General features: G+C 39.3%; 1 protein-coding gene across 2 annotated transcripts in view; it reads right to left on the reverse strand.

The window, feature by feature from the left end:
• Nucleotides 1-7,648: 7,648 nt before the first annotated feature.
• ZBTB11 (zinc finger and BTB domain containing 11) overlaps nucleotides 7,649-25,435 on the reverse strand; it is a 36,538-nt gene continuing 18,751 nt past the window's right edge. The window contains exons 8-11 of one of the 2 annotated variants that reach the window (XM_034790281.1): nucleotides 22,034-22,151; nucleotides 16,325-16,483; nucleotides 11,992-12,167; nucleotides 7,649-9,530 (exon numbers count right to left, since the gene is read on the reverse strand). In XM_034790281.1, coding sequence (XP_034646172.1) covers nucleotides 9,013-9,530; nucleotides 11,992-12,167; nucleotides 16,325-16,483; nucleotides 22,034-22,151 — 971 coding nt within the window. In that variant the 3' untranslated portion in view covers nucleotides 7,649-9,012. Of the gene's footprint in view, nucleotides 9,531-11,991; nucleotides 12,168-13,569; nucleotides 13,619-16,324; nucleotides 16,484-22,033; nucleotides 22,152-25,435 lie in introns of those variants that run through there. The other variant, XM_034790291.1, reaches the window with a different exon arrangement.

The raw sequence follows: 25,435 nt of genomic DNA on the forward strand, positions 1-25,435 counted from the left end.
TTCCCCTAGCATCATGGAAGTTCTTCTGCCTGTCTCTAGACTTCCTTCTGCTGCTTCCTCAAACAATTCCTAGCTTCCTATATTTCCATTCAGTCCTCTCCTCAAATCTCTTGGCCTTCATAGCTCAGATTCCTATCTGGACTTGCTTGTGGCTTATACTCAACCAGAAAGGCTGTTGCTTGTGTCTGTCAGTTAGTGGAAGGTGTTTCATAATAGGGGTGACTCAAACTTAGGGTTTAGGTTCAGTCTCTAGGCCACAGTGTATGTTGGCACTGAGTAGTAGTCACAAGAAATTAAAGAAGGTGTATACTTAATAGCTTCTGTAGATAGAGCTTATTGTGCACACCAGGATTTTCTTGCATCCCTCTATTCTCTCTTCTTCCCCCACCCCCTTCATGGCAAAGGTTTCTCTTTCCCCTTGCTCTATTCTTCCTACCATGCTCCTTTCCCCTAGAGCAGCTTTCTCTGCCCCCTGCGCCCCCAAGTACCTTTCTCCACCTGAGCCCTACTTTGAAAAGTGGGATGGATAGTGCCCTATCTTCCCCCACCTGGAGCAGGGTTTGACATGGAAGCAACCTCTCTACTCAACTCCCAGCAGAGAAAGCAGTTTTTTCTTCTTTGATGTAAGGTATCAACATGTAATAGTGCAAGGTGTTAATAGGTGCCATCAACAGAAGACAGCAGCTCCATGTGTCCCTCATTTCCAGCTTTTGAGGGTGCAGTTGTCCCCCAAAATCAATAGGGTTATGGTCACTGATGCCTAGACCATTTCTTGACATTTTAGAATTGATCAGGTAGTGTTCAAAGTTGTTAGAGAAAGGGGATGGAGCTGGGGGGTCAGACCTTGCAAGGGCAGCTAAAAAAATTTAAAAGCACGAAAAAGGCTGCTATCAGCTTGTGGATTTTAATGGAGGTAGTTTACTTTATCAACAACCCTTCACAATTTGGTACTAGTGGATACAAGACAGGCCCAGTTGAATTCCATCTGTTCTGCCTAATAGCTTCCACTACTTCAGTAAAATCTTATTTTCACATCCTAAAGAAAACTGACATTTACACTAACTTGGCACATATGGATTTGTTAGTATAGACTTTCATCCTCCTACTGTAGCTTGAGTCTCTGTATAATTTCCATGGCAGATTTGTCTGAAGCAACCTCACTCTAGAAAAGGGTCAAGGAGGAGGCAGTTAAACCCCTTGTTTCACATTACGTAAGAAATCTGTGATTAAATACAGCAGATAAACAGTCTTCTGGTGTGAAAAGTTTCTTATTAGAGGGAAATTGGCTAGTTAGTAGAGGGTGCTGGGTGTAACAACTGATCTTCCCTCAGGCTAAATGTGAAAAGAAATTGAGCTCTTTCATAGAACCACTAGCTGAAATAATAGGAACAGTCACCCCAAAGATAGGGGTGCATCCCACTGCTTTGTCTGATACTGCAGAGGTACTTGCCTAAAGCTCTACCTCCTAGAGCAATCCACAAGAGGTATGTCAGATTCAGAAAGATGTTCATTTCACGCAGCAGCGTGTCTCTTGCAAGAGATCCTGCTCTTTTAGCAGCTCTGTAAATAAAGACTCTAATCAAAGTTCCTGTCATTAGTACTCAGGCAGCTATCCCCAGTCTTCAGACTGAGTTCGGCACTGAATGGGAGCATGGCCCTGAATCGCAGTACTACATTGAGACCGGCACCTACCAACTCTGCTCTAAGAGCAACTTGTACCACTGAGCCTTTTCCCTGCGTGGAAGAGATCAAAGGATGTCATGGGCCACAGGAAATTCTTCTTAACCTCTTTTCAGCTAACTACTAAGCATTTATTCTTCATCCTCACTGGAGGAGGCAGTGGCATCCTCTCTACTACAACTTCCTCCTAATAGCCTCTTTTCAGGACTTACAAGGAAAGGTAGACATTATGGACACTGGATTATTGGTGATAGAAGAGAAAGTACATACAATTGAACATTCTGCATTCCAGTCTCCCAGGCAGATTGATGGTACTGATAAGTGGAGTACCAGAGGCTGCAGTCTACAGCCTCTATCTTCAACACTAACAAAAGATACCAACTCCCTCAAAAAGGATTTCCAAATGAACAGGACCCCCTAAAGCTACTCAAAAGACAAGATCCTTGACCTCTTAGGCAGAAGGGACTATTTCTAGGTGTCTCTTAAACTGCACATAGCTAACGATCAAGCTGTATTTACTAAATATGACTGAGCTTGGATAGAATATCCCCATTCATTGACAAGCTTCCAGAGGAAGTGAGAGTTGGCCTGAAAGCAGTCATTTTGGCAGGACTAGTAAGAAGCTAGAACTTCCCTCAAACCATCCTTGGAAACTTCTGATACAGCAGTCTATTGAATAGCCACATCCATCATCATGAGGGGGGCAGCTTTGTTACATCTGTTCAGTCGAACAACCACTGAAGATCACCCTTCCAAGGGCCAGATCTATGGAGCTCTTGCACAGATGAACTATTATATAACTTGAGCATAGGCAACAGTGGGGGTGCTGGGTATTGATACACTTCCCAGGAGGAGAAAGCCATTTAGATATCAAGGCCATTTCTGACAGAACTTCCTCCTGTCAGCAAAAGACACCTGTTGATTACTCATCTAAGAAGTCTTGCTGCTTCTGCAAGAGAGCCCCATCCCTCTCTACCATCACAAGGTTTGATATTCAAATCAAGAGCTGTGTGCCAATCCCACCATCCTTCTCCCAATCCCATTTTTTTCAGCCACAGGCTACGATTACCTCAGAACGATGGGCAATGGAGATTTTATTACCAGAACCTGCTCTATACAAGTCCATTTCTTGCTCCCCACCCCACTTCACTGTCCCTCTTCACAGATCCATGTCATGAAACAACTGAGGGAAGAAATGGATTTCTTATGTCAATTAAGAACCACAGTTTTACCACCTCAGGACTTCAGAGGGAGAGGTTCCTAAGCTTGCTAATTCCTTATATCCCAAAGAGAAAGAGGAAATTAGTTTACTGGACTTGAGATGACTGAAGTTCATGTACCAATTCAAATTGATTAGCAACACTAGCCTCCATCAATTCTTTAAAAGTTTAGCATTTATCTGCAGCTCTCAATCTTCAGGACACATTTACAACTACAACCAATACCCATACAGAGTACCCTTTCAGCTTGTCTACTGCCAGGCATTTCACAAAGTGCCTGGCAGTAGCAGCTGCCCACCTGAGATGGTAAGGAATATGTATTTACCTGCAATTAGATGAATGGCTTCTGAGAGGGGAATCTCCCAAGGACATTGCCAGTACCTTATCCGCAGTGCTCATTTCATTCCTTTGGACTTGTGGAAGGAGCCACAGTCCAGGTCCTCACAAAGTACAGCGCTGCACTATATTCTATCAAGAGGCAAAGGGTGCCTCTCCCCCACCCCGGTCAGGAAGGAATCAAAATTGATTGTTGAAATGGTGCCATCTTCTTGGTGTAACTCCCATGGCCCTTCACCTACTAGGAACAAAATTATCTAGCAGAGAGGTTCTCAACCTTTTTTTGAATTATACCTCACTTAAGTTGCTTTAAAAAAAAAATTGGATCCACCCTTCTACAATAGTGCCAACTTGCAATGCCCCTTTCACTCAAATTTGGCCTGGATCGTCCTGGCTTCCTAGAAAGACCCCCAGGTTGAGAATCCCTCATTGAGCAGATTTCCTCAGCTGACAGTAGTTAGCCATCCATGAGTTAAGAACTTCATTCTCATGCCTAAATTCTGCAGATGCGGTTACCCCATGATTGGTTTGTTTGACACCACCGCATGCCTACTCTATTTTGCCCCAAAGCAGGCACTTGCCCAGGATTCTTGGCTCCTTTCCTGATCTCAAATACTTCTCTATGCATTTCCTCCTATCCTGCCCCTGGATAACAATATCATAAGGAAGATAAGGCTGGATTCTTTGTATTACTGTAGCACTTAGGAGCCCCAGTCATTGACCTCAACCCCATTGTGCTAGTTGCTGAACATACATCACAGATAGACAGTCCCTGCCTCAAAAAGCTTACAGTCTAAGACAGGAGACATCAGTACAAGGAAACAATTCATAATTTCATATAGTCCCAAGGCCAGAAGAGACCATTGTGGTCATCTAATCTGATCTCCTGTATAACTCAGGCTGTAGACATCCCCATAAATAATTCCTAGAGTGTATCTTTTAGAAAAACATCCAATTTTATTTAAAAATGGTCAGTGATGGAGAATTCACCATGACCCTTGGTAAGTCATTCCAGTGATTATTCTCACAATGTGACAATATTGTCTAAATAGACAAGACAGACCCCGGAGGAGAGAAGGCATAAAATACACAAGCAGAGTGAACAATGTAATGGTGGTAAACATCATGTTAGTTCCACAATTTTTAAATTTATTCTGGATGGGTTTGCTTAGGAGGGGATCAGCTAAATAGGTAGGGGAACAAAGGGGCTGTTTCATTTGCAAAGAGTCTGTACCTTGCTTTGTGTAGTGCATTTAATATCCATGTGTAATCAAATCCCACTGTAGATGTTCTTTCAACTGCTGTTGTGCAAACAGTTGTATGAAAAGGCTACTGGCATCCTCGTGTTAAGGTAATTGTAAAACTAGCAAGTAATATTGATTGTAATCTGTAACTCAGTGTTCTGCTACTCAACGAACAAACTACACATTGATCTCTAAATGCTACTGCAATATAAACGTTCATTAATAATAATAATGGACAAACCATAAAAGAATGCAAGTCTATAGCAACTGTGAGTGCAAAGAAAACCAAAATATGAATTGCACATAAACTGATGCAGCAATGTCTGCCTGAGCCTGCAGGAAAACAAATAATGCAACAGGGAAGTGGGATCTGAATCGGGTGTTTGCTCTGTAGGTGATAATTTAAAGTGTCAATCTTAACTAGTTCAACACTGATCATTTTAACAAAATGATACAACTGTTCACTATTGTTGGACATACTAGCATATCAGGGTGAGAGGGAGTGTGCAGCTAATTGGGGTCAAGGGTTAACAGGGCATGGAACAAAAGATTCAAACCTCCATTCACACACTTCCCTCCCCAGCACATTCCAAATCAGAAGTAATCTCTGCAGCTGCCTAACAGATTGCTCCTCTCTGCCTCAGTACCCAAGCCCTCGAGTGCTTGCTGGATAGCAAAATTCACTGCCATTATTGCATCTTTTCTGGGGGGCCAGTTACCAACTGTGGAAACTTCCAGCTTTTACCCAGACAACTTCTACAATTTCAGTTACTGGTCAAAACAAAAATGATCAACACACTGAATGCGTATCAACATACATAAGAAACTGGGAAATCAACTGGATATGAGAGAGCAGCCCGTGGTCCTGCCTCAAATTATATAGCAGAAAGCCTGGAATTAAGTAAAATATGCATAGGTCTTGAACATAAAGCAGTCCCCTTACTGCCCCCACCCTTCATTTGAAAGGGACCACCCATCATAGTAAAAAGCCAGTAATCTCAAGGTCTCATGAGACTTTAATGCAAATGCATGATAAATTGCTATGATTAATGTTCTTCACATCTAACTCTCTAGGAAGGAGTTAATCTGGCCATCCAGAATTGTAAAACTGGAACTGTTCACTGCAATCCGGTAACTGAGTCCCTTCAGTAGTTTGCAATTAAGCATGAATTCCATGGCTACATACCACAAAAAATATAATTCTGGAGTGAGCTTTTCTGAAAAGAAAGTTGCTTAAAAGAATAATTAATGGCAAAGATCAGTTTATTTAATGACAGAAATAACCAGAACTTTATACATCTAACACCAAACAAAACAGCAGAATGTACAAACCAAAGACGTTTAATTCACTATGTCCAGGAATTTAGTAGGAATACTTCAGAAATAGACTGAGTTTCATGAGTTTTTATAAACAAAAAATCTAGCTTCAACAATCAAATGCTCATGTTTATGGCCTGATTTCACACAAATTGTGGTAGGGTAGTAACCTCTCAAACTAGTAATTTAAGAGGTGTATTTAAAAATAAATAAATAAAGGCGACCTCACAAATCCAGGAACAGCAAGGCTAAATGATACTCCCCTACTTACCGCATGCCATTCTGAAAAAAATTAAGGCACAACTGTATGCATTAAGGAAGAGGTGCCGTAGCCTTTAACTTTCATATTCTTGGCTTGATTTTTTGTTTATGTAACAACTTTTCTGTAATTTTATTGAGTGGCAGGTCATAAAGCCAATTAAAACAAATATTTTCCTTCTTACAGAAGGCATTATACTTTTTTTCTTTTAAATTCAACTGACTCCTTTGTCTCCAGAGGAATGGATAAATAAAAGTGCCCAAGGATTAATTAAGATGCTAACAAGTATTGTGTTGTAAGGTAGTACACTGAATATACAATTGAAGTTCTAAACAATATTTACAAATAGTTATCCTGAACATGTTTCCTCACAACTTGATCAATATATACTTACGCATAAATTACTAGTACTCAGAAAATTTGGAAATTTACCTAACAATCTATTAAAATCTTTTCACATTATAATGGCTGTAAGAACTGTTACACTTACCTCTGTTTTTAGTTTATATTATGATGGACTGATCTTTCCAGGGTGCTTGTCCATAATGTTTTTGGGTATACAAGTGTTCAGGAAAAAACAACTAGCACTATTTTTTCAAGTGTATGTTTTGTGCAATTTTACTCCATTGCAATATTTAGAGACTAGCACAATTATAAGAGGTTACAAGGTATATGTGAATAATATGAAATCACCATCATGTTGGTTCTCACAGAAGACATTTTGATCTTTGGAATACAGTAACCTACAGCTCAGTTCAGACCCAAGGCAGTAACTCAATGTAATTGCATTAGTTATTGCTTTTTAAAAAGTAAGATTTTCAACAGCTTATTTACATGCATGCAAAATACACAGAAGTGGTCTGTTTTACAGCCTACTAAATTGAGATATTTCAGCTAAGTGATGGAACTGTTAATTCAAATGAGTTAGACACCTTGTCAGGGATTTTGCCCCATATTTTGTTAATGTGTAAGGCAAGCCAGTTTCACAGGCTGCAGAAGAAAATTGTAATATAACCAAATTTGTTAAGTTTATCTAGCAGGGACCAGTGGTCTTACCCCCATTGAATACTTTTGCAGTACAAGCTTTTATGCTATATCATTTCAGAACATGAACTCAAAACTACATCTACATCTTCTGTTTTAGTCCCTGAACTAAACACTCTCAGTATGCATATTACAGAATGAGAGTAGATTAATCACCACAAAGGCTGAAACTAATGTAAGGATACTAATTCAAAGGTGGTCTCAGCTATCCTCATGTACGTACATGCTTAAGTCGTTCATTTTTCGCCTGTTGTGCATATAGGATTGGATGACACTGTCTCATTCATTGCTATAGGTCTATTGCCTTCAATCTGGAGCTGTATCTTACAGAAAGATAATGAATTACAAATATGCCAAACATATATGTTGTTTTAATACACATGAAAGTGGATTGGCAGGTCTCTCAATACATCCACAACAGTATGGCCATGATACAATGATTTTATCAAGTATGAGAGATTGGCAGGGCTGGGAGAGACAGAGATAGGGCTTCTGCTTCCAGCAAAAGCCAGGGGAATTATATAGTCACTGAAAAAGATACTAGCAACTTCATTGCATAGGATTTCTTTAATATTAAAACAAATATTTCCACTTCATTTTATTTTAACACATTAACCTACAGAGACTGAAAGTTCTTCCACAAAGATGAGGAGATGCAACAGGGTTAACAGCCTGCCTTACACGTGTTTTCATGTAGCTGTGGTGTAATAAGCCTTTGGAGATTTCCAGCATATTTATCACAAATTTAGTTTTTAACATGATATTATGACATTCATATTATTCAATCCTAATGCTGCTGCCTGTCCCTTTTGGAATTAACAACTCCCACCATCCCCCCTTCTCAATTACAATTCTCCATGATGATTTCTACAGTGTCCCATTCCCAAAGAACTGCACCCAATTACACTTAACTTTTTTCGTGTGGAAATTTCCACATAAATTTAATATAAAATTAGAAGAGTTCTACATCCATCATTAGTTTGCCTGCCTTGGGTAAGTACAACGAAGCAGTGTAAAGCTTTGTTTACACAATTGACAATTAGCAAAATAAATTAAACAGGGTTGCACATATAGGGCCAGACTAAACCCCTTATTCACACTGAAGAGCGGTTACTTATTTGCGTAGCCCTATTGATCCCATTGTACTTATGGAAGTAACTGCTCGCCAGTGACAGAGTTCCCCCCCCCTAGATTCCAATGGACCTCACTGAGTAAATTTGGTTACAGTTACATGGTTATGCAAGTCATTTTACAACGGTTTGCGGAATCCTTAAGTGTACTGACCTGCCACACAGTCCTGAGGAGTTTAAGCTAATTTTGCAAAATTTCTGGAGCACACTTTGTAGATTTATACACAATTAGCACGTCTACCTAAAGGCAAAAGACCCCATTCCACAGGTTTCCAGCCCCTCACAAGGCAACACACACTCCACAGCAGTCCAACATCCCCTGATTTGGGGAGTGAAAGAAAAGAGGACAGAACCCATCACTTAAACTTCATTCACTGACCCTGATGAAATACATATTAAAACAAAGGCAAAATTCTACTGAAACAGCTGTACAATTCTAGCACAGCTTCTTTGTAAAAGTTCATAAAAAAATTTACAACATGATACTTACTGCCATTACACAGGAAATGTTTTATTTTTAGACCTTTCTGTACTAATTGATTATGACTGATGCAGAAATCAGTCTTCCAAACTCTTGCTCAGTACTGAAGTATCTGCACTTTTACCTTTTTTTTTTTTTAAACCAGTGCATTGTGCGATATCATTCTGCAGCCAAGAAACTCAATATAGGAGATTCAGTATCTGAAAGTCAGTATTACTGTAAGCCTCAAATACTCACAGTTAATACTTAGCTTGTAACATGACAATACTACACTCTTCTTGCTCTCTGTTAGAGATGGTGTTCACTCTGTTTCTGAAATGTGGGCCACTTCTACTTTTACAGTTTCAATGGCTTGTGTAACTTCAGCTATTTTCTGTCCTTGCTGTTGTGCCAATACGTAATTCACCACCTGCATGATGCTTTGGTCAGAAAGAGTGGATACTGATGTACATTCCTCAGTAGCTGCAACAGCTTCAATTGTTTCTCCTGTCACTACCACAGTCTCAATCTCCTCACTGCCGATGCTAATCTCTGTTTCTTGTTCTTGCATGTCTGCTGTTAAAATACTGATGGCATGTTCCACCTGCGTCCCCTGGTTATGAAACTGAAGGGTGTCCTTTTCCAGCATAATTTTGCAAGGTACATAATCCCTGTGGAACTTGGTCATATGCTTCCGTAGCGTCCGGGCATCTATGTAAGCTTCATTGCATACTGGACAGACATATGGTCGTTCTCCAGTATGTGTCCTCACATGACGCTTCAAGGAACGTGCATCAGCCCAGGCTACTCCGCAAGTCAGACATTCAAAAGGCTTAACACCTGATCACCAAAACAAGAGAAGGAAGATTATTAGTTTTTGTAAATCTGTGTAAATGAGAATGAGAAATTCCAGGCACAAAAGGTAATATTCTAATACAGTGGTTTTCAAACTGTGGTCGGTGGACTCCTGGGGGTCCACAGACTATGTCTAAGGAGTCAGCGACGGGTTGTTGTTACTATAGAACAGTAGGTTTCTAACCTATGGTCCGTGGACCCCTAGGAGTCCACAGACTATGCCTAAGATTTCCAAAGGGGTCCGCACCTCCATTTGAAATTTTTTAGGCATTCGCCAATGAAAAAAGGTTGAAAACCACTGTTCTCATAGGTAACCATGAGGTACAATTGCTATTCGCATATCACAGAGCAAAAGAGACGTGAATAAAATCTTATTTACAAATGTTGAGTGCATTATATAATATTTGAAGAGTGCTGCAAAACCCCTCAGCCCAGAGCAAGAGTCTACTAGAGGGAAGAATACACAACTGTATCAGATACGTTAATCCAGACTGAGCTCTTGGAGGGAAGAGCCTCCTACTATATGTTTGTAGTGCACTGGGGCCTTTGGGTCCTATTGTAATACAAATGAATAATACATTACAGGGGCTATTTTCAGAAGCACTCAGCATGGCCTTGTTCTTTGAAGGTCAATGCTGAGTGGGTTAGGAAATCCCATCCTAGAAGTATAGCTGAACCTCATAGATAGAGGTCAAGAGTTACAACATAATCATTACTAAATTGTGCTTTGCCTGTAAGTTACGGAACATCAGAAGAGGAGAGGCTTGACAAAAACCTCGTGGCCCATCTAAACTATTCCATTGCTGGACAGGATTTTCCCTTAAAAGAATCTTGCTTCTAAGTCTGCTTTTGAACATCTCCAACAAACCATCTCCTAACCAAGTTATTTGATTTCAGAAAATGTTTTCTGATATAGTTACAAAGTTTCTTTTTATTTCATGCCATTATATATCATTCTGAAATGCCACCAGATCAGGTTTTAAAGCTTCTCTCTGTGTTTATAGTGCTTCTATTTCTTAAAACCATATTTCGTCTAACTATAATTTTCATTTAAATCTGTGAGGTAGAAGTAACAGGTTGGGTTAACTAGTAGAGGGGTATCAAAGGTAATGAAATGGGTCTGGAGAGGCTACAATCGCTATTCATAGAGATGCAACAGACAGTTAATGGGGATCTGTGCAGGCATAGAAAAAGCCCTGAAACTTTACATGGGCTCTTATATGGAACATATCTCCATATTGTGTATGTAGCCTTAGGAGTGCCTGAGGCACAGAGTCTCACTGTCACATCCATATCTCCCATTCTGCCTTTCCATTTGGTACCATCTCTCCTCCAAATGTACTGCCTGGCATCTTGCTAAACCAAATCCTACTCCACTGATTTTTGTTAATTTCTGCACAGTTGTGTGTCCATCTTCCACTGAGCCTGAAATCCCTAGTTTGATATTGGCCACAAATAATTTCTTCCTCCAGACTGTGTATAGCAAAATTATTATTATATATACACAATTATAAATTGTATATATAGACACACACACACACTATTATATATAATGTATATATGATCACTATTTGCACTGACGTACAAAAGAAACAATCTCAGCGCTAACTTCCTATATTGCTACAGATTTATGGCAGAAAATTATGGGACATTATAGTTGCTTCTTTTTTTAATGTAAACACTTAAATTTCTACCCCAGCAGTTAATGAGATTTTAGACTTATTAACAACAGTTCTTTATGGGTAAGATGTTTAGAAAAAGTGATTTTTGCCACAACATAGCAACTTGTGTGTAGAAGTACATAGTCAGACTATTCAATTATTCCAAGTCACATGCTGAGCTTCCTTATGAAATGCTTATGCATCTATTGGAAACTTTTTAATTACACCTGTCCTGTTCATATTGTCCCCAAAATGCTTAAAGGTTTTAGTCTCCACTGTAAACTAATGAACTGACAAATTTCAGTCCAAAAAAAGGAAACAATATTTTTAAGAGTTTATAAGTGTTTGAAACCAATCACTCACACTCTTGCTCTCTCGCTCTTTTTTGGGGGGGAGGGAAGAGGTGAGATAAAATATTTAGAAGTCGAATATTTTTTTATAATTTTTACACAATATTAATTCCTTGCCCCACACACAAAACTTTAACGTAGTCTCACAGAAACTCCTGAAAATGTGTTTTTATTACAACCTTTCAGAGTACTGAGAATACACCTTTTGTGTCCATTTGCATGACCAGTGCTATAAGGTTTTAGAAAGATTCTGTCTACTTTTGGAAGTCTCTAGAAACACGTTAAACAACAGGATGAGTGTAAATCTACTTTCTGTTGACTTGATGATCCATAACTACTTCCCTGTGGCCCCCACTCATGGGGACCCTAAACATATTATTTGTTAAAATACTAGTATTTTTACAGAAAGGATACAAACACTTATTTTCTGCGTACCCTCATGATTATTCATGTGTCGTCTGTATTCTCGCAGTTGGGTGAATTTTCTTCCACAGTGCTCACACACACGTTCCAGATTTTGCTTTGCTCTCCCTTTCTTCCCATGAGTGGCTTTCTTTACATGTCTTCTATACAAAGCTTTCTCGTAGAATTCTTTGCCACACACATTACATCTAAAATGTGAAAAGAATACCTGTTAGATACAGAAAACATGCTTGAAACCATTATCCCATGCCTACTTTAGGTTAAGCTTTTAAAATGCCTTTTAACTCAAATAGGGAAATGCATTTAAATGCATTTAAAGGGATGCCAGTTTTATAATTAAAGATGTTAGATTTTGATGCTCCAATGTAAGAGAAATGGTTTCAGATTTTAAAATATTATTGTGCCATGAGACTACACCCACATGCTTTCTTAATCCTGGACGCAAGCTTCCACTCACCGTTCCACATTAGCAAAACCACACAGATTAATAACCAAACTTTTCTAAAAAGCAACAGAGGGTCCTGTGGCACCTTTGAGACTAACACAGGACCCTCTGTTGCTTTTTACAGATTCAGACTAACACGGCTACCCCTCTGAAACTTTTCTAACTGTGCCCAAGATATACTAATCCCCCTAAAGTTTCACATGCATTAATACTTGTAGCTCATATTGTTATCTTTGAGGATGCATACTATGCAGGCATATGTGGAAAACGATGGAGGTGTGAGGGCAGAAGTAAGGTACCCCAAGTAACTAAGTTTGTTGTATTACCCATCTTCCCTCATTCACTTTAGGGAATAGCCTACAGGATCCTCTCAATGCTATTTTCTAGATGATATTTGAATTTGGAAGTTCTGGCTAAGTCAAACACTTTTATTCGTACATTATTAATGCAAAGAAAATGTTTTGACATAATATAGCATATATTCTTCGTACTAATAAGTTTGCTTCTGGCCTTAGTGATCTAGTTTGTGCTATTTGCACATTAGGGGAAAATATGTTTTAAGAAATGCAAGTATTCAACCAATGAACATAACCATAACTCCTCCATGTACAATTATTAATTTGCCACCCACAGGAAAGGCCTAATGGACATGGACTAAAATGCTAACCATGTGCTGCATCTTTCATAAAAACCTAAACAAAGTTTACCGATGAACAGATGGGGCTCAGGACCCGAAGTGAATGCTAGTGATGCCCAGTAATTCTGATGTATCCCCATTTTGTTTCCTGAAAGCATTCCATGGGGAACTTTATCAGCCTTCAGTTTTCCCTAAAGATACTGAAGGGAACTGGATGTAGTTCCAAATCCATCTGTTTCAGTGATCCATCCTCTTCATTACTTACCGCTCTCTGAATCTGTGTTGTCTGCAAACATCTGCTCGATGATCATTTCCCATTTACAATTACATTTTGAGACATATCAGTTAGCACATTTAATGTGTCCCATATTAATTTTGTATAGTTCTAGTTTCTTAATCAAAATATTGTGCAGCACTATGCCAAATTCCTTACAGAAGTTTAAGTACATTACATCAACATTAGTATCTTCATAAATCAAAACTTGTAGGAATAAAGAGGTTATTTTACCTCTGTATTTGTTACTCGTGTGACTGCTGCTGGAATACTGTCTCCAGTTCTGTTGTCCACAATTCAAGAAGGATGTTGATAAATTGGAAAAGGATTGGAAGAGCCACGAGAACGATTAAAGGATTAGACAGCATGCCGTATAGTGATAGGCTACATTTACACTACAAGCGCTATAGCAGAAAAGCTGCAGCTATGCCGCTGTAGTGCAGATACTTCTACACTGACAGAAAGGGTGTTTCTATCAATGTAGTTAATACACCTCTCCAAGATGTGGTAGCTGGTTGACAGTGGGGGTTAGGTCAACCTAACTACTGTGCTCAGGGAGCAAATTTTTTTGACAGCCCTGAGCAACACAACTTCGTTGATCTAATTTTTAAATGTAGACCAGGCCACAGACTCGAGGAGCTTGCTTTATTTAGCTTAAAGTGAAGGTTAAGGGGTGACTTGAACACAGTCTACAAGTTCTTAACGTGGGAGTAAATATTTGATAACAAGCTCTTCAATCTAGGAGAGAAAGGTATAACAAGGTCCAGTGGTTGGAAGCTGAAGCTAGACAATTTCTCACTGGAAATAAGGCATACATTTTTAACAGTGAGGGTAATCAACAATCGGAACAATTTGCCAAAGGTTGTGGTGGATTTCTAAATCAAAAGTGGATTTTTTCAAGAACATGAATTATTCTGGAGTAGTTCTATGGCCTGTGTTATGCAGGTCAGACTAGATGATCACAGTGGTCTCTTCTGGCCTTAGAATCTAATCCCATCAGAAAAAGATGAAGTTAGTTTGACAGGATCTATTTTCCATAAATCCATTTTGATTGGCATTATACCACTCTCCTGTGATTTTTGATTATGAAATCATCTGACCTTTTCCCAAACACAGAAGATATTTATTGAACACTGCCTTTTCTGCATTATTATTGAAAACTGTATCATTTCTGTCTAGCAATGGACCAATACCATTGTTAGGATTCCTTTTGTTCCTCACATATTTAAAAAACTCCTTATTGTCCTTAATTTTGCTGGCTATTGAGTTTTCCTTGTGACTTTTGCTTCTCTTATCAATTTTCTACAATTTCTAGCAATTAATATAAATAGGCTTTGCAGAATTTGACTTTTTTTCCAGAATTTCAACAGATATTGATGTTTATTTTTAAGCATCGTTTTAGATTTTTATCTATTTAAATGTTCCCAGTCGCGGGAAATTATTGGAGAGTGGTCAGGCAATTAAAGCTTTACAAACCATTAAAACACAAACTGTATATTTTGACCTGTCATGTTGACTGTAAAGATCCTTAAACTCCAAATCACACCTGTTTATACTATTAATTCACTAGTCTGTCACAAGTCTAATTCAAAAGTCTAAATCACTGAATTTTGACTCTAGTAAGATCTCAAGCAGCATTTTTCTTACTTTGCCTATCTGTACATTTTGATTACCATCAATAGAAATATTTTTATCAGTTTTTTGTGTGTACAGTGAAATTAACATTTACCAACATATACTGATAAAAATTTAATCATTCAACGAGAGAGACACACACAACACACAAAACCAACAGAAAAAAGGGGAAGTTGATCGCTTCTAATTTATATTTAGGCTTGGAAGGATTACTTTTTTTTTTAAATCAGTAAATGTCTTAGAGGGCAAGTGAAACCAGATATGTGTCACTACATTCATTCTTTCCAAGCCTCCTGCTCCCGCCCCCTGCATATATATTGATCACACAACTGAAATTTAATGGTTGCTTAGTGACACAAATGATCATGACTTGACTACATTTGTTGTATGCAAACAGAATAAACAGAATAAAGTTCAAGCCAGTAACACACACACACAGCTTTAAAAGTACCATTTTCACAAAGCTGATAAACAATAAGTCAAATCAGCTGGGGAAAGGAATTCTGCTCAAAAAGAAACAATTCCGCAACTGAGAGAGAAAGCTAGCTTTCTTACACAAGAGAGAGTGAGAGCGCGCAATCTGCTTTCACTTCCCCTCTACGCCACACTGTTTTTTTTAAGCCAACTAACCTCTCTCTGTGAATTCTGGGATTGTTGGTTTTGGGGCAAAAACACTCTCTCCTGGCTAATTTGACTCATAATTGTTTTCAGCTTTATGAAATTAGCTCTTTTAAAGCACCAAGTGTATGTCTGTGTGTATGTATTACTGGTTTGCACACAACAAATGTAATCAAGTCATGATCACTTGTATAATGCAGCAACCACTAATTTTCAGTTGTGTGATCAATACCTTTATCTATCAAGATGAGGTCTAATATTGAATTCTCCCCCATGTTGGAAGCAACATTTGCTGAATTGGGAAATTGTCCTTTACCAGTTATAGAAATTCCAAAGACATTTTACTACTGGCAGCCTAGGAGCTCCAGCATGTCACTCAGATTGAAGTCCCTCAAGATCACGCAGCTTCGCCCCCCCGCCACCATATATTAAGGAGCCAGTAATCCTTTTCTCTAGTGTGATTTGGTGGTCTGTAGTAGACACCAACTAGCATCCCATCTTGTGCTTTATCTGTTAGGACACTGATCCATAAACATTCAAGATCCTCTTCTTCAATTGAGATCATCATATGTAGTTATTCTTTTATATCTGTTGCTGAAAGCTACATCCTTGTAACTATGGATAGCTCTTGGCAATGTCATTTGGAAACAGATCCTCATTGGTCTAATTAGAGCTGTGGGTCTGCAACACCTTAGTGTGCTCAGCTTACATTAGTTGTGAACTGACCCTCACTCACCTGTAAGGATCTGTGACAGAATGCGACTTCACATGGGAATACCAATCTTTCTTCCAACTGTAACACTTCCCACAGAACTCACACTGGAACGGCTTCACACCAAGATGCTTGTTCATGTGCTGCCGGAGATCCCGAGCTTCATAGAAACTTTTTTCACATCTGTAACAATAAAGGTTTCAGACTCCCACATAAGACAGGATCATAATGAGATGAAGATAACTATGGAGGAAGGATTGTTCAAAAATGAGGATCCTGGACCACGATTTCAATGGCACAAAAAAACTGTACTTTATCATTTACATGTTGCCTAAAGCCCAGTATATATTGGTAATTTTAAAAGACTGGAAGACTTCATGAAGTAGACAAGGTTTACAGTATCAACAATTATATTAGCTATGTAATCCTCTTCTACACTAAGGGAGATTAAAAGGAATAGCAGCTAATTTAAAGATCTGAAATTTATATTATGGGCTTCAGGCATATTTTCCCTTTATCGGTTATGGAAAGCTGATTTCCTTTAATTGTTCTGTTATTGGGAAAAAAGGTTTGTATAAGTCCTATCCAGTACCCAAAAAAAGAGTTATGGAGAGATAGGACATCACATGTTACACTACACAAAGTGTTGTTCTATAAGCTAGAAGAACTATGCTTATGAAGGAACTGGCATCTCTTTTTCTGGAACCATGGAGGATTAACTCAGAAAGGGGGTGGGGGATAGCTCAGTGGTTTGAGCATTGGCCTACTAAACCCAGGATTGAGAATTCAATCCTTGAGAGGGGCCATTTAGGGATCAGGGCAAAGGAAAAAAACAGTCAGGGACAGTACTTGGTCCTGCTAGTGAAGGCAGGGGACTGGATTTGATGACCTTTAAAGGTCCCTTTCAGTTCTATGAGATACGTATATCTCCATATACTGGGGGGGAGGGATAGCTCAGTGCTAAACCCAGGGTTGTGAGTTTAATCCTTGAGGGGGCCACTTGGGGATCTGGGGCAAAATCAGTACTTGGTCCTGCTAGTGAAGGCAGGGGGCTGGACTCGATGACCTTTCAAGGTCCCTTCCAGTTCTAGGAGATGGGATAACTCTATTAATTATTATTATAAAGCAGACATTAAATTGCTTTACTGTTCAGCTTGCTCAAGCACATTCAACACAACTGCTAGCTCTGCTTCTCAAAGACACTCCCCCCGCCAATCCCTCAACCCAAATTTCCCTAATCCCCTCCCACATCCATGCCCTCCCATAACAGCTCCATGGGAGGCCACAGTTCACCAGCTCCTCTTTAGCAAGCCACAGGAATATGCATGATCAAGAAGGTGCTTCTACAGCAGATCAATAAACTCTGCTTCTCAGCCATCTTTGCCAGAAAGCCTCTACCTCTCCCTGACATAATGCCCCATTATCCAAGTCACTTAACAACAGGGAATATATAGAAAAGAGAGAAGCTCTTAGGCAAAGTTGTCAGAGAAGACAATCTTCTAGGGAGAAGATGCCTTCTTCATCTGGCAAACCTCCTAGGGTGTACCAGAGAGGATCCCCAGATGTGTAAAGGTTTGCCTGACTAAGACAAAAGCTCAGAAGAGAGGCTGGATGGAGATCTGAGGAACTGAGCCGAGCTACAGAGCCAAAGAAGAACAGACGTTTGTGACAAAATGCTGATGACTGTCAGCTTTAGTTGGTCAAGATCAATTCTTTTATGATAAACATGAATTATACCATCCCCTCACACACGCTTAGTAGAGGTCTTCATTGTGGAGGACGAACCATTGTACCAATTCTGAAGGACTTGGGATAGCTACATGTTTCCCAATCACCTAATCTAGATAGTGCAGTATAGTCATGGCTGAGAGAATATAAACTGGTTTCAATTATTTCCCCTCCAAAAATACTTATTTTCTCCCCTCCAATATATTTAATTAGTCAATGTATAGTCCCCCTTTGGAAACCCAAAGGAAAAAAAAAATCAATTTCTGTCAATGTTACAAGCTATTAAAAAACCAATACAATGCCATGGAGTTAAAGTGAGTTCTTGTCTACAGTTAGGAAAAACTTATATGCTTATTAATATACAATGATAGCACAACGTTAGACACTTCAAAAAGTGTTACAAATACATATTAATTCTCATTAAAACCATGTCTGCAATGTAAGTAGTAAATAATTTTGCATGTGTATATAATAAAGGGAAGATTTTCAAAGGCATAAACTGCAATTAGGTGCCAATTGTCATTTGTGCTTTTTAAAATAAATTTGAAAGAATCTCCTCAAAACAAAATCTTTTTGTTTGGGGGAGATTTTCAATCGTTTGTTCTAACGCACCAGAAATTTAAATATACCTGTGAACCTAAATGTATTAAGGGAACGGTATTTTCAAGTGACTGCATTTGTCTATTTCCAAGTTAGGTCAATGCAACTCTCAGCTATGCAAGGGTAGCAAAGGAAGTTGTGGCTGCAAGGGCCGGGAGGCACCTGTCAGCTCTGAATGATCCCCTTCTGTGTATGTGCTGGGACCTCTGCAGGGATCTGGCCTCTTTCCTGCCCTTTCATGTGGGCAGGGATCTGGGGTGAAGGGAATGAAGGTAACCAATTTAAACACCAGCTGGGGGTGAATAGTGGTAGTGAAGAGCCCAGATCAGCGTGCAGCTCGGGATACATAACCAAGGTAGCGTATGGTCCTCCAGTAAACTGCTAGCCTGTGATATGTGTACACAGCAACATAGGGCAGGATATAATATAGAGCAACTTCTTACATGTTTATGCCTTCTACAGTGCCGACTAATGGCTTAATGGGATGGAAACTGGGTGGACAAGGACACACACACACACACACACACACTTTCTTTCACATGCTTAAAGTTACTGTAGCTACCATGTAATAAAACTGTCAAGGATCTGGGTCACAGACCATGGATGAGATTTTTCTCATGAGCCTTGTTATCAGCTAGAGACACAAGGTGTGCAAGGAAATATCTTTCATTGGACCTACTTCTGTTTGTGAGAGACATAAGCTTTTGGGGTTATACCGAGTCTTCTTCACTGCAAACATTTCAAAGTGACAATTATCCCCACTCCACTATAACAAAATGTACAAAGGGGGGGAGGAGCACTGACAAATCTCAAAGCAACCGTGAGACTTAATGGAAAGACCACTGGGCTGGGACTATTCCTAGCTCTGCCACTAGCCTCCTGGATGACCTTGGATAAATAACTTCACCCCTCTGAGACTCAGTTTCCTATCTGTAAAATGGGGCTACTGATATAAAAGTTATTTGAGATCAACTGATGAAAAGCACTATATACAAGCTAAGTCTTTTGACTATTATCTAGCCGAAGTAGCATATCAAATCTAGTGAGAACTAGAACAGTCTAAATGAACACTAACTCCTACTAACAAACATTCGTCTTTGTTTAAAAACCTAGAAAATTAAATGGCAAAAAACTGTTAACACAGAGTTATGGTTGCCCAGTGATAACTCGTGTCCTGACAGAATATTGAGCTCAGTAAAACTGAAATGTCTGAAACCCAGGAAATTCAGAGTTAAGGTAAACATCCATAACACACACACTCCCACCCTGCCTTTTCATTGTAATGGACAGGCACTACCTGCACTTGCCGTACGCTCAAATACTGAGCTTACTCCCCCCCACGCTTATAAAATTTAATAACCACTTCATACCCTTTTATAACCCCTTCACACTTGTACACAAGATATCTAACATATACTTTCCCTACACATCATTAAATCCACAGGCTACTCTCAGATCCCACCTCACTACTGACAATATCCATGGCAAGAAGACCTCAGTGCTCTACTACTGATATAGTCTACACAATTCTGTATTGAAATTATGCACATTAGAACCTCAAGATACCTTGAGGAAGGCACCTCCTTCCTTTGACAACACACATGGAGAGGGGATGTTGAGTGGACTCAGACCCATATCTACTCAGATTACAATCATAACTGAAGTATGCTCCTCAAACTAATCCCAAGATCTCCTCACATCACAATCATGGATCTTGCAAGCCATTCCAACTTATTCCTCCACCATTCAATACACCTACACAACACAGAGAATGAAGTTGGAATGCATACAGATCATTCCCAGTAGCTATTGCAAGTTCAAGGAGGAAGAGTTAAGGTTACATAGGTGTTTACCTTAACTCTTTTGGAAATTTCTGTTTTGCTGAACTCAACCTTCAGGAAAGACACAAGCTATCACCAGGCAGCCTTAAATTTGAGTTAATGAAATGTTTTTCCATTTAATCATTATAATTGTTGACTATATGCTAAGCACAGTGTACTCTGTACTGTATGAGGCTATTACCATGTATACTATTATTCTACATTATGTAAAGTCATGTGCCAATTTAACTGAGATTAGTTACATAGTAAAATGAGACCAGAAGCAGGCAAAAGACCCTTCGTTGCTGAAGAGCTTACCACTCTCCCAAGCTCTACCCAATACAGTTTTAAAACTGCTTTTGAAACTGTTAGAGAAAAGTGTAACACACCCACGGGGACAAAAAAAACAAAAACCCCAAACAACCTTATCTAAATCGAATCTGGGGTGGGCACAAGCATGTTCAAGGTAATATTAATCCAGCCTTTCATCTCCAATATATAGAATCATAGGACTGGAAGGGACCTCGTGGCAGAACTAAGTATTATCTAGACCACCCCTGGCAAGCATTTGTCTAACCTGCTCTTAAAAATCTCCAATAATGGAGATTCCACAACCTACCTAGACAATTTATTCCAGTGCTTAACCAATATGAGAATTAGGAAGTTTTTCCTAATGTCCAACTTAAACTGCCCTTTCTGCAATTTTAGCTCATTGCTTCTTGTCTTATCCTCAGAGGTTAAAGAGAACATTTTTTCTCTCTCTCCCTTGTAACTTTTATGTCAGCGGTCCCCAAACTGTGGGAGACACTCCACTAGGGGATCGCAGCAGGGCCCGGGCCAGTCCCAGCGCAGAGCAGAGAGGGAGCCCCATCCAGCCCCGCTCTGCCCCCAGCTCTGCTCCAACCCTGCCCCTAGCTTGGGCCCCAACCACGTGCTCCCGGCCCCTAGCTGCTGGCCATGGGCCCTCAGCTCCCAGAAATGGACACAATACTCCAGAAGAGGTATTATCGGTGCAGAGTAAAAAAAAAAAAAAAAGAATGAATGGAGATATCCTATCTCCTAGAACTGTAAGGGACCTTGAAAGGTCGAGTCCAGCCCCCTGCCTTCACTAGCAGGACCAAGTACTGATTTTGTCCCAGATCCCCAAGTGGCCCCCTCAAGGATTGAACTCACAACCCTGGGTTTAGCAGGCCAATGCTCAAACCAGAGCTATCCCTCCCACACTTCTTCTCCTGCCTTACTTACAACACTCTTGTTACTACATCCCAGAATGAGGTTTGCTTTTTTTGCAACAGTGGTACACTATTTACTCATATTTAGCTTGTGATCTATTATGACCCCAGACACCTTTCTGCAGTGTTCCTTCCTAGACCGTCATTTCCCATTTTGCATGTGTGCAAACTGATTATTCCTTCCTAAGAGGAGTACTTTACATTTGTCCTTATATGAACTTCACAAGTGCATTTTTCACCCCAGTGTTTAACATATTTTATTCTAAATAATTCCATGTGACCAACTATAGCATGAGAGACAAGTGAAACTGTCTTTAATAATCCCAGGGACTTAAAGGTCAATTTATACTCACTGAGTACACTGATATCCACGAATTTCAGGCTTTGGCTGGTGTTTCTTTATGTGCTTACTAAGTCCTGAGGCTCTATGAAAAGACTTCCCACAAATGGAGCAAAGATACTTGGATTCTCCTATAAACAGAACAACAACAACAAAAATACTTTACAAGGCCAGGTCTCCCTTCTGAGCCCCAACTCCCTGCAGTGCATTAAAGGGAGTATATAATTTTTACAGAATTCATCTGAAGTACTCAGAGCTTTATTACTACAGGAAGAGGGAAGTTTAATTATATACACTTGGAATCTAGTTGGAATTTTCAAGAATATTCTGTACATGCTGGTATAATCTTGGATAATATTGCTGTATATATTTGAAGAAGAAGAATCTGAGTAGCAACTTTAAACTATTGTATCATAAGTTACTTAAAAAGTTCAGAAAAAAAATCTCATAGCCTTTAATTATAATTTGTTCTTATCTTAACCCTGAACAATCTTAAAAAACAAAAAAACAAACAATTTACTGCTGAAGAAATAGATTGCAAATAGTCAGAGCACAGCATCTGCAGCAACTTTAGTAATAGTTCAGCATACATGAATGGGGGGCATGGGAAGAGAAATCAGACCTTGGATCTATGGGAGGCTACCTTAACAGGAAGTTTCCAGATCCTATAAAGGCTGTTCTTGAATACTAGACTGCCAAAAGGATATTTGTAAGAGGGTATGTAGAAACCGTTCTATTTTCTGGAACTTAAAACTGCATTGTAAAGGAAAACAATTTTTTGTACCCAATTCTTGATACACTTCTACCCCGATCTAATGCGACACGATATAACACGAAGTCAGATATAACGTGGTAAAGCAGTGCTCCGGTGGGGGGGGGGGTTGGGGGGGGTAGGGCTGCGCACTCCAGCGGATCAAAGCAAGTTCAATATAACACGGTTTTACCTATAATGTGGTAAGATTTTCTGGCTCCCGAGGACAGCGTTATATAGGGGTAGAGGTGTACATCACACTCCAAGAAATAAAATACACAGGACTTCAATATATTAAGCTACCTTAAAATACCTAAAGTTCACACTAAACTATTATACTGTCATATCTCACATTCTCTTTTCACCCTCAAGCTTTCCTATCAGTTCCTTATATCTGAGAACTCATTAATTTCACAAGTTCTTATACAAGTCCTCTGTTCCTCGGTTAAGGGGATGGCTATTGCAATGTGGCGGCTCCCTGTGAAGTGAGGCTGGAGAGAACATTTAAATTGGGGCAAGAGCCTCAGAACTCCAGTGGAATGAAGATGGCTTTTTTGAAAAGCCACGCAACTCCCAGATCATAAGCATAAAGTCACATGCAGACTGAAACAGTATCGGAACATTGGGGAAACTAGTGGAAATCACAATGATTAAAGCGTGAAGTGCTAGAAAATAATTTACACTTCAATTAAGCCACTGAATCACATCAAATGAATGCATTTAAGAAAAATAGAACATCTTTCTACACAAATAGCAACCTAATTAGTGCAGCTACAAAGCACTTTTACAGTTACAACAAATCTAAATCTAGAATGCTTGAAATCCAAGAGGCAGGAGATTCAACTTAGTTTTCTCCCTCAAAAGGATAAATAGTAAGTGTAAAGCCTATTCCATCCTCTTCCCAGGCTTTCCAGAAACTTCCCCATTTCTGATATGCAAAAGCTACAGGTATAAATACAAAAAGTGGACTGACCATGTCTACTTATATTTAGATGGGTAGTTCAAGGCAAGGACCTGTTTTATTCTATGTCTGTAAAGAGGGCATCAAAAATAAAAATAATAAATCTGTAGATTTATTATTCTGTCTTAGAGTCCAAACAGAAATGTAAAATGAATGTCTTTCTTGAAAGGGTATCCAATGAACATAAAAACATTTTTACAAATTCCTTGGAGTGAAATCCCTGCAAGCTGCATGGACACTTTTCAAAGACACCATAAAAGAGGCCTAACTTAAATGTATACCCCAAATTAAAAAACACAGTAAAAGAACTAAAAAAGAGCCACCGTGGCTTAACAATCACATAAAAGAAGCAGTGAGAGATAAAAAGGCATCTTTTAAAAAGTGGAAGTCAAATCCTAGTGAGGTAAATAGAAAGGAGCATAAACACTTCCAAATTAAGTGTAAAAATGTAATAAGAAAAGCCAAAAAGGCGTTTGAAGAACAGCTAGCCAAAAACTCAAAAGGTAACAACAAAATGTTTTTTAAGTACATCAGAAGCAGGAAGCTTGCTAAACAACCAGTGTGGCCCCTGGACGATCGAGATACAAAAGGAGCGCTTAAAGACAATAAAGTCATTGCGGAAAAACTAAACGAATTCTTTGCTTCAGTCTTCTTGGCTGAGGATGTTAGGGAGATTCCCAAACATGAGCTTTCCTTTGTAGGTGACAAATCTGAGGAATTGTCACAGATTGAAGTGTAATTAGAAGAGGTTTTAGAATTAATTGATAAACTTAACAGTAACAAGTCACTGGGACCAGATGGCATTCACCCAAGAGTTCTGAAAAAACTCAAATGTGAAATTGCGGAACTATTAACTATGGTTTGTAAGCTGTCCTTTAAATCAGCTTCTGTACCCAATGACTGGAAGATAGCTAATGTAATGCCAATATTTAAAAAGGGCTCAAACTGTGATCCCGGCAATTACAGACCGGTAAGTCTATCGTCAGTACCGGGCAAATTAGTTGAAACAATAGTAAAGAATAAAATTGTCAGACACATAGAAGAACATAAATTGTTGGGCAAAAGTCAACATGGTTTCTGTAAAGGGAAATCATGTCTTACTAATCTATCAGAGTTCTTTGAAAGGGTCAACAAACATGTGGACCAGGGGGATCAAGTGGACATAGTTTACTTAGATTTCCAGAAAGCCTTTGACAAGGTCCCTCACCAAAGGCTCTTAGGTAAATTAAGCTGTCATGGGATAATAGAGAAGATCCTTTCATGGATTGAGAACTGGTTAAAAGACAGGGAACAAAGGGTAGGAATAAATGGTAAATTTTCAGAATGGAGAGGGGTAACTAGTGGTGCTCCCCAAGGGTCAGTCCTAGGACCAATCCTATTAAATTTATTCATAAATGATCTGGAAAAAGGGGTAAACAGTGAAGAGGCAAAGTTTGCAGAGATACTAAACTGCTCAAGATGGTTAAGATCAAAGCAGACTGTGAAGAACTTCAAAAAGATCTCACAAAACTAAATGATTGGGCAACAAAATGGCAAATGAAATTTAATGTGGATAAATGTAAAGTAATTCACATTGGAAAAAATAACCCCAACTATGTATACAATATGATGGGGGCTACTTTGGCTAGAAGATCTTGGAGTCATCGTGGATAGTTCTCTGAAGACGTCCACGCAGCGTGCAGTGGCAGTCAAAAAAGCAAACA

The sequence above is a fragment of the Trachemys scripta genome, chromosome 1 (assembly GCF_013100865.1).
Source record: "Trachemys scripta elegans isolate TJP31775 chromosome 1, CAS_Tse_1.0, whole genome shotgun sequence".
Classification (NCBI taxonomy): Eukaryota; Metazoa; Chordata; order Testudines; family Emydidae; genus Trachemys; species Trachemys scripta.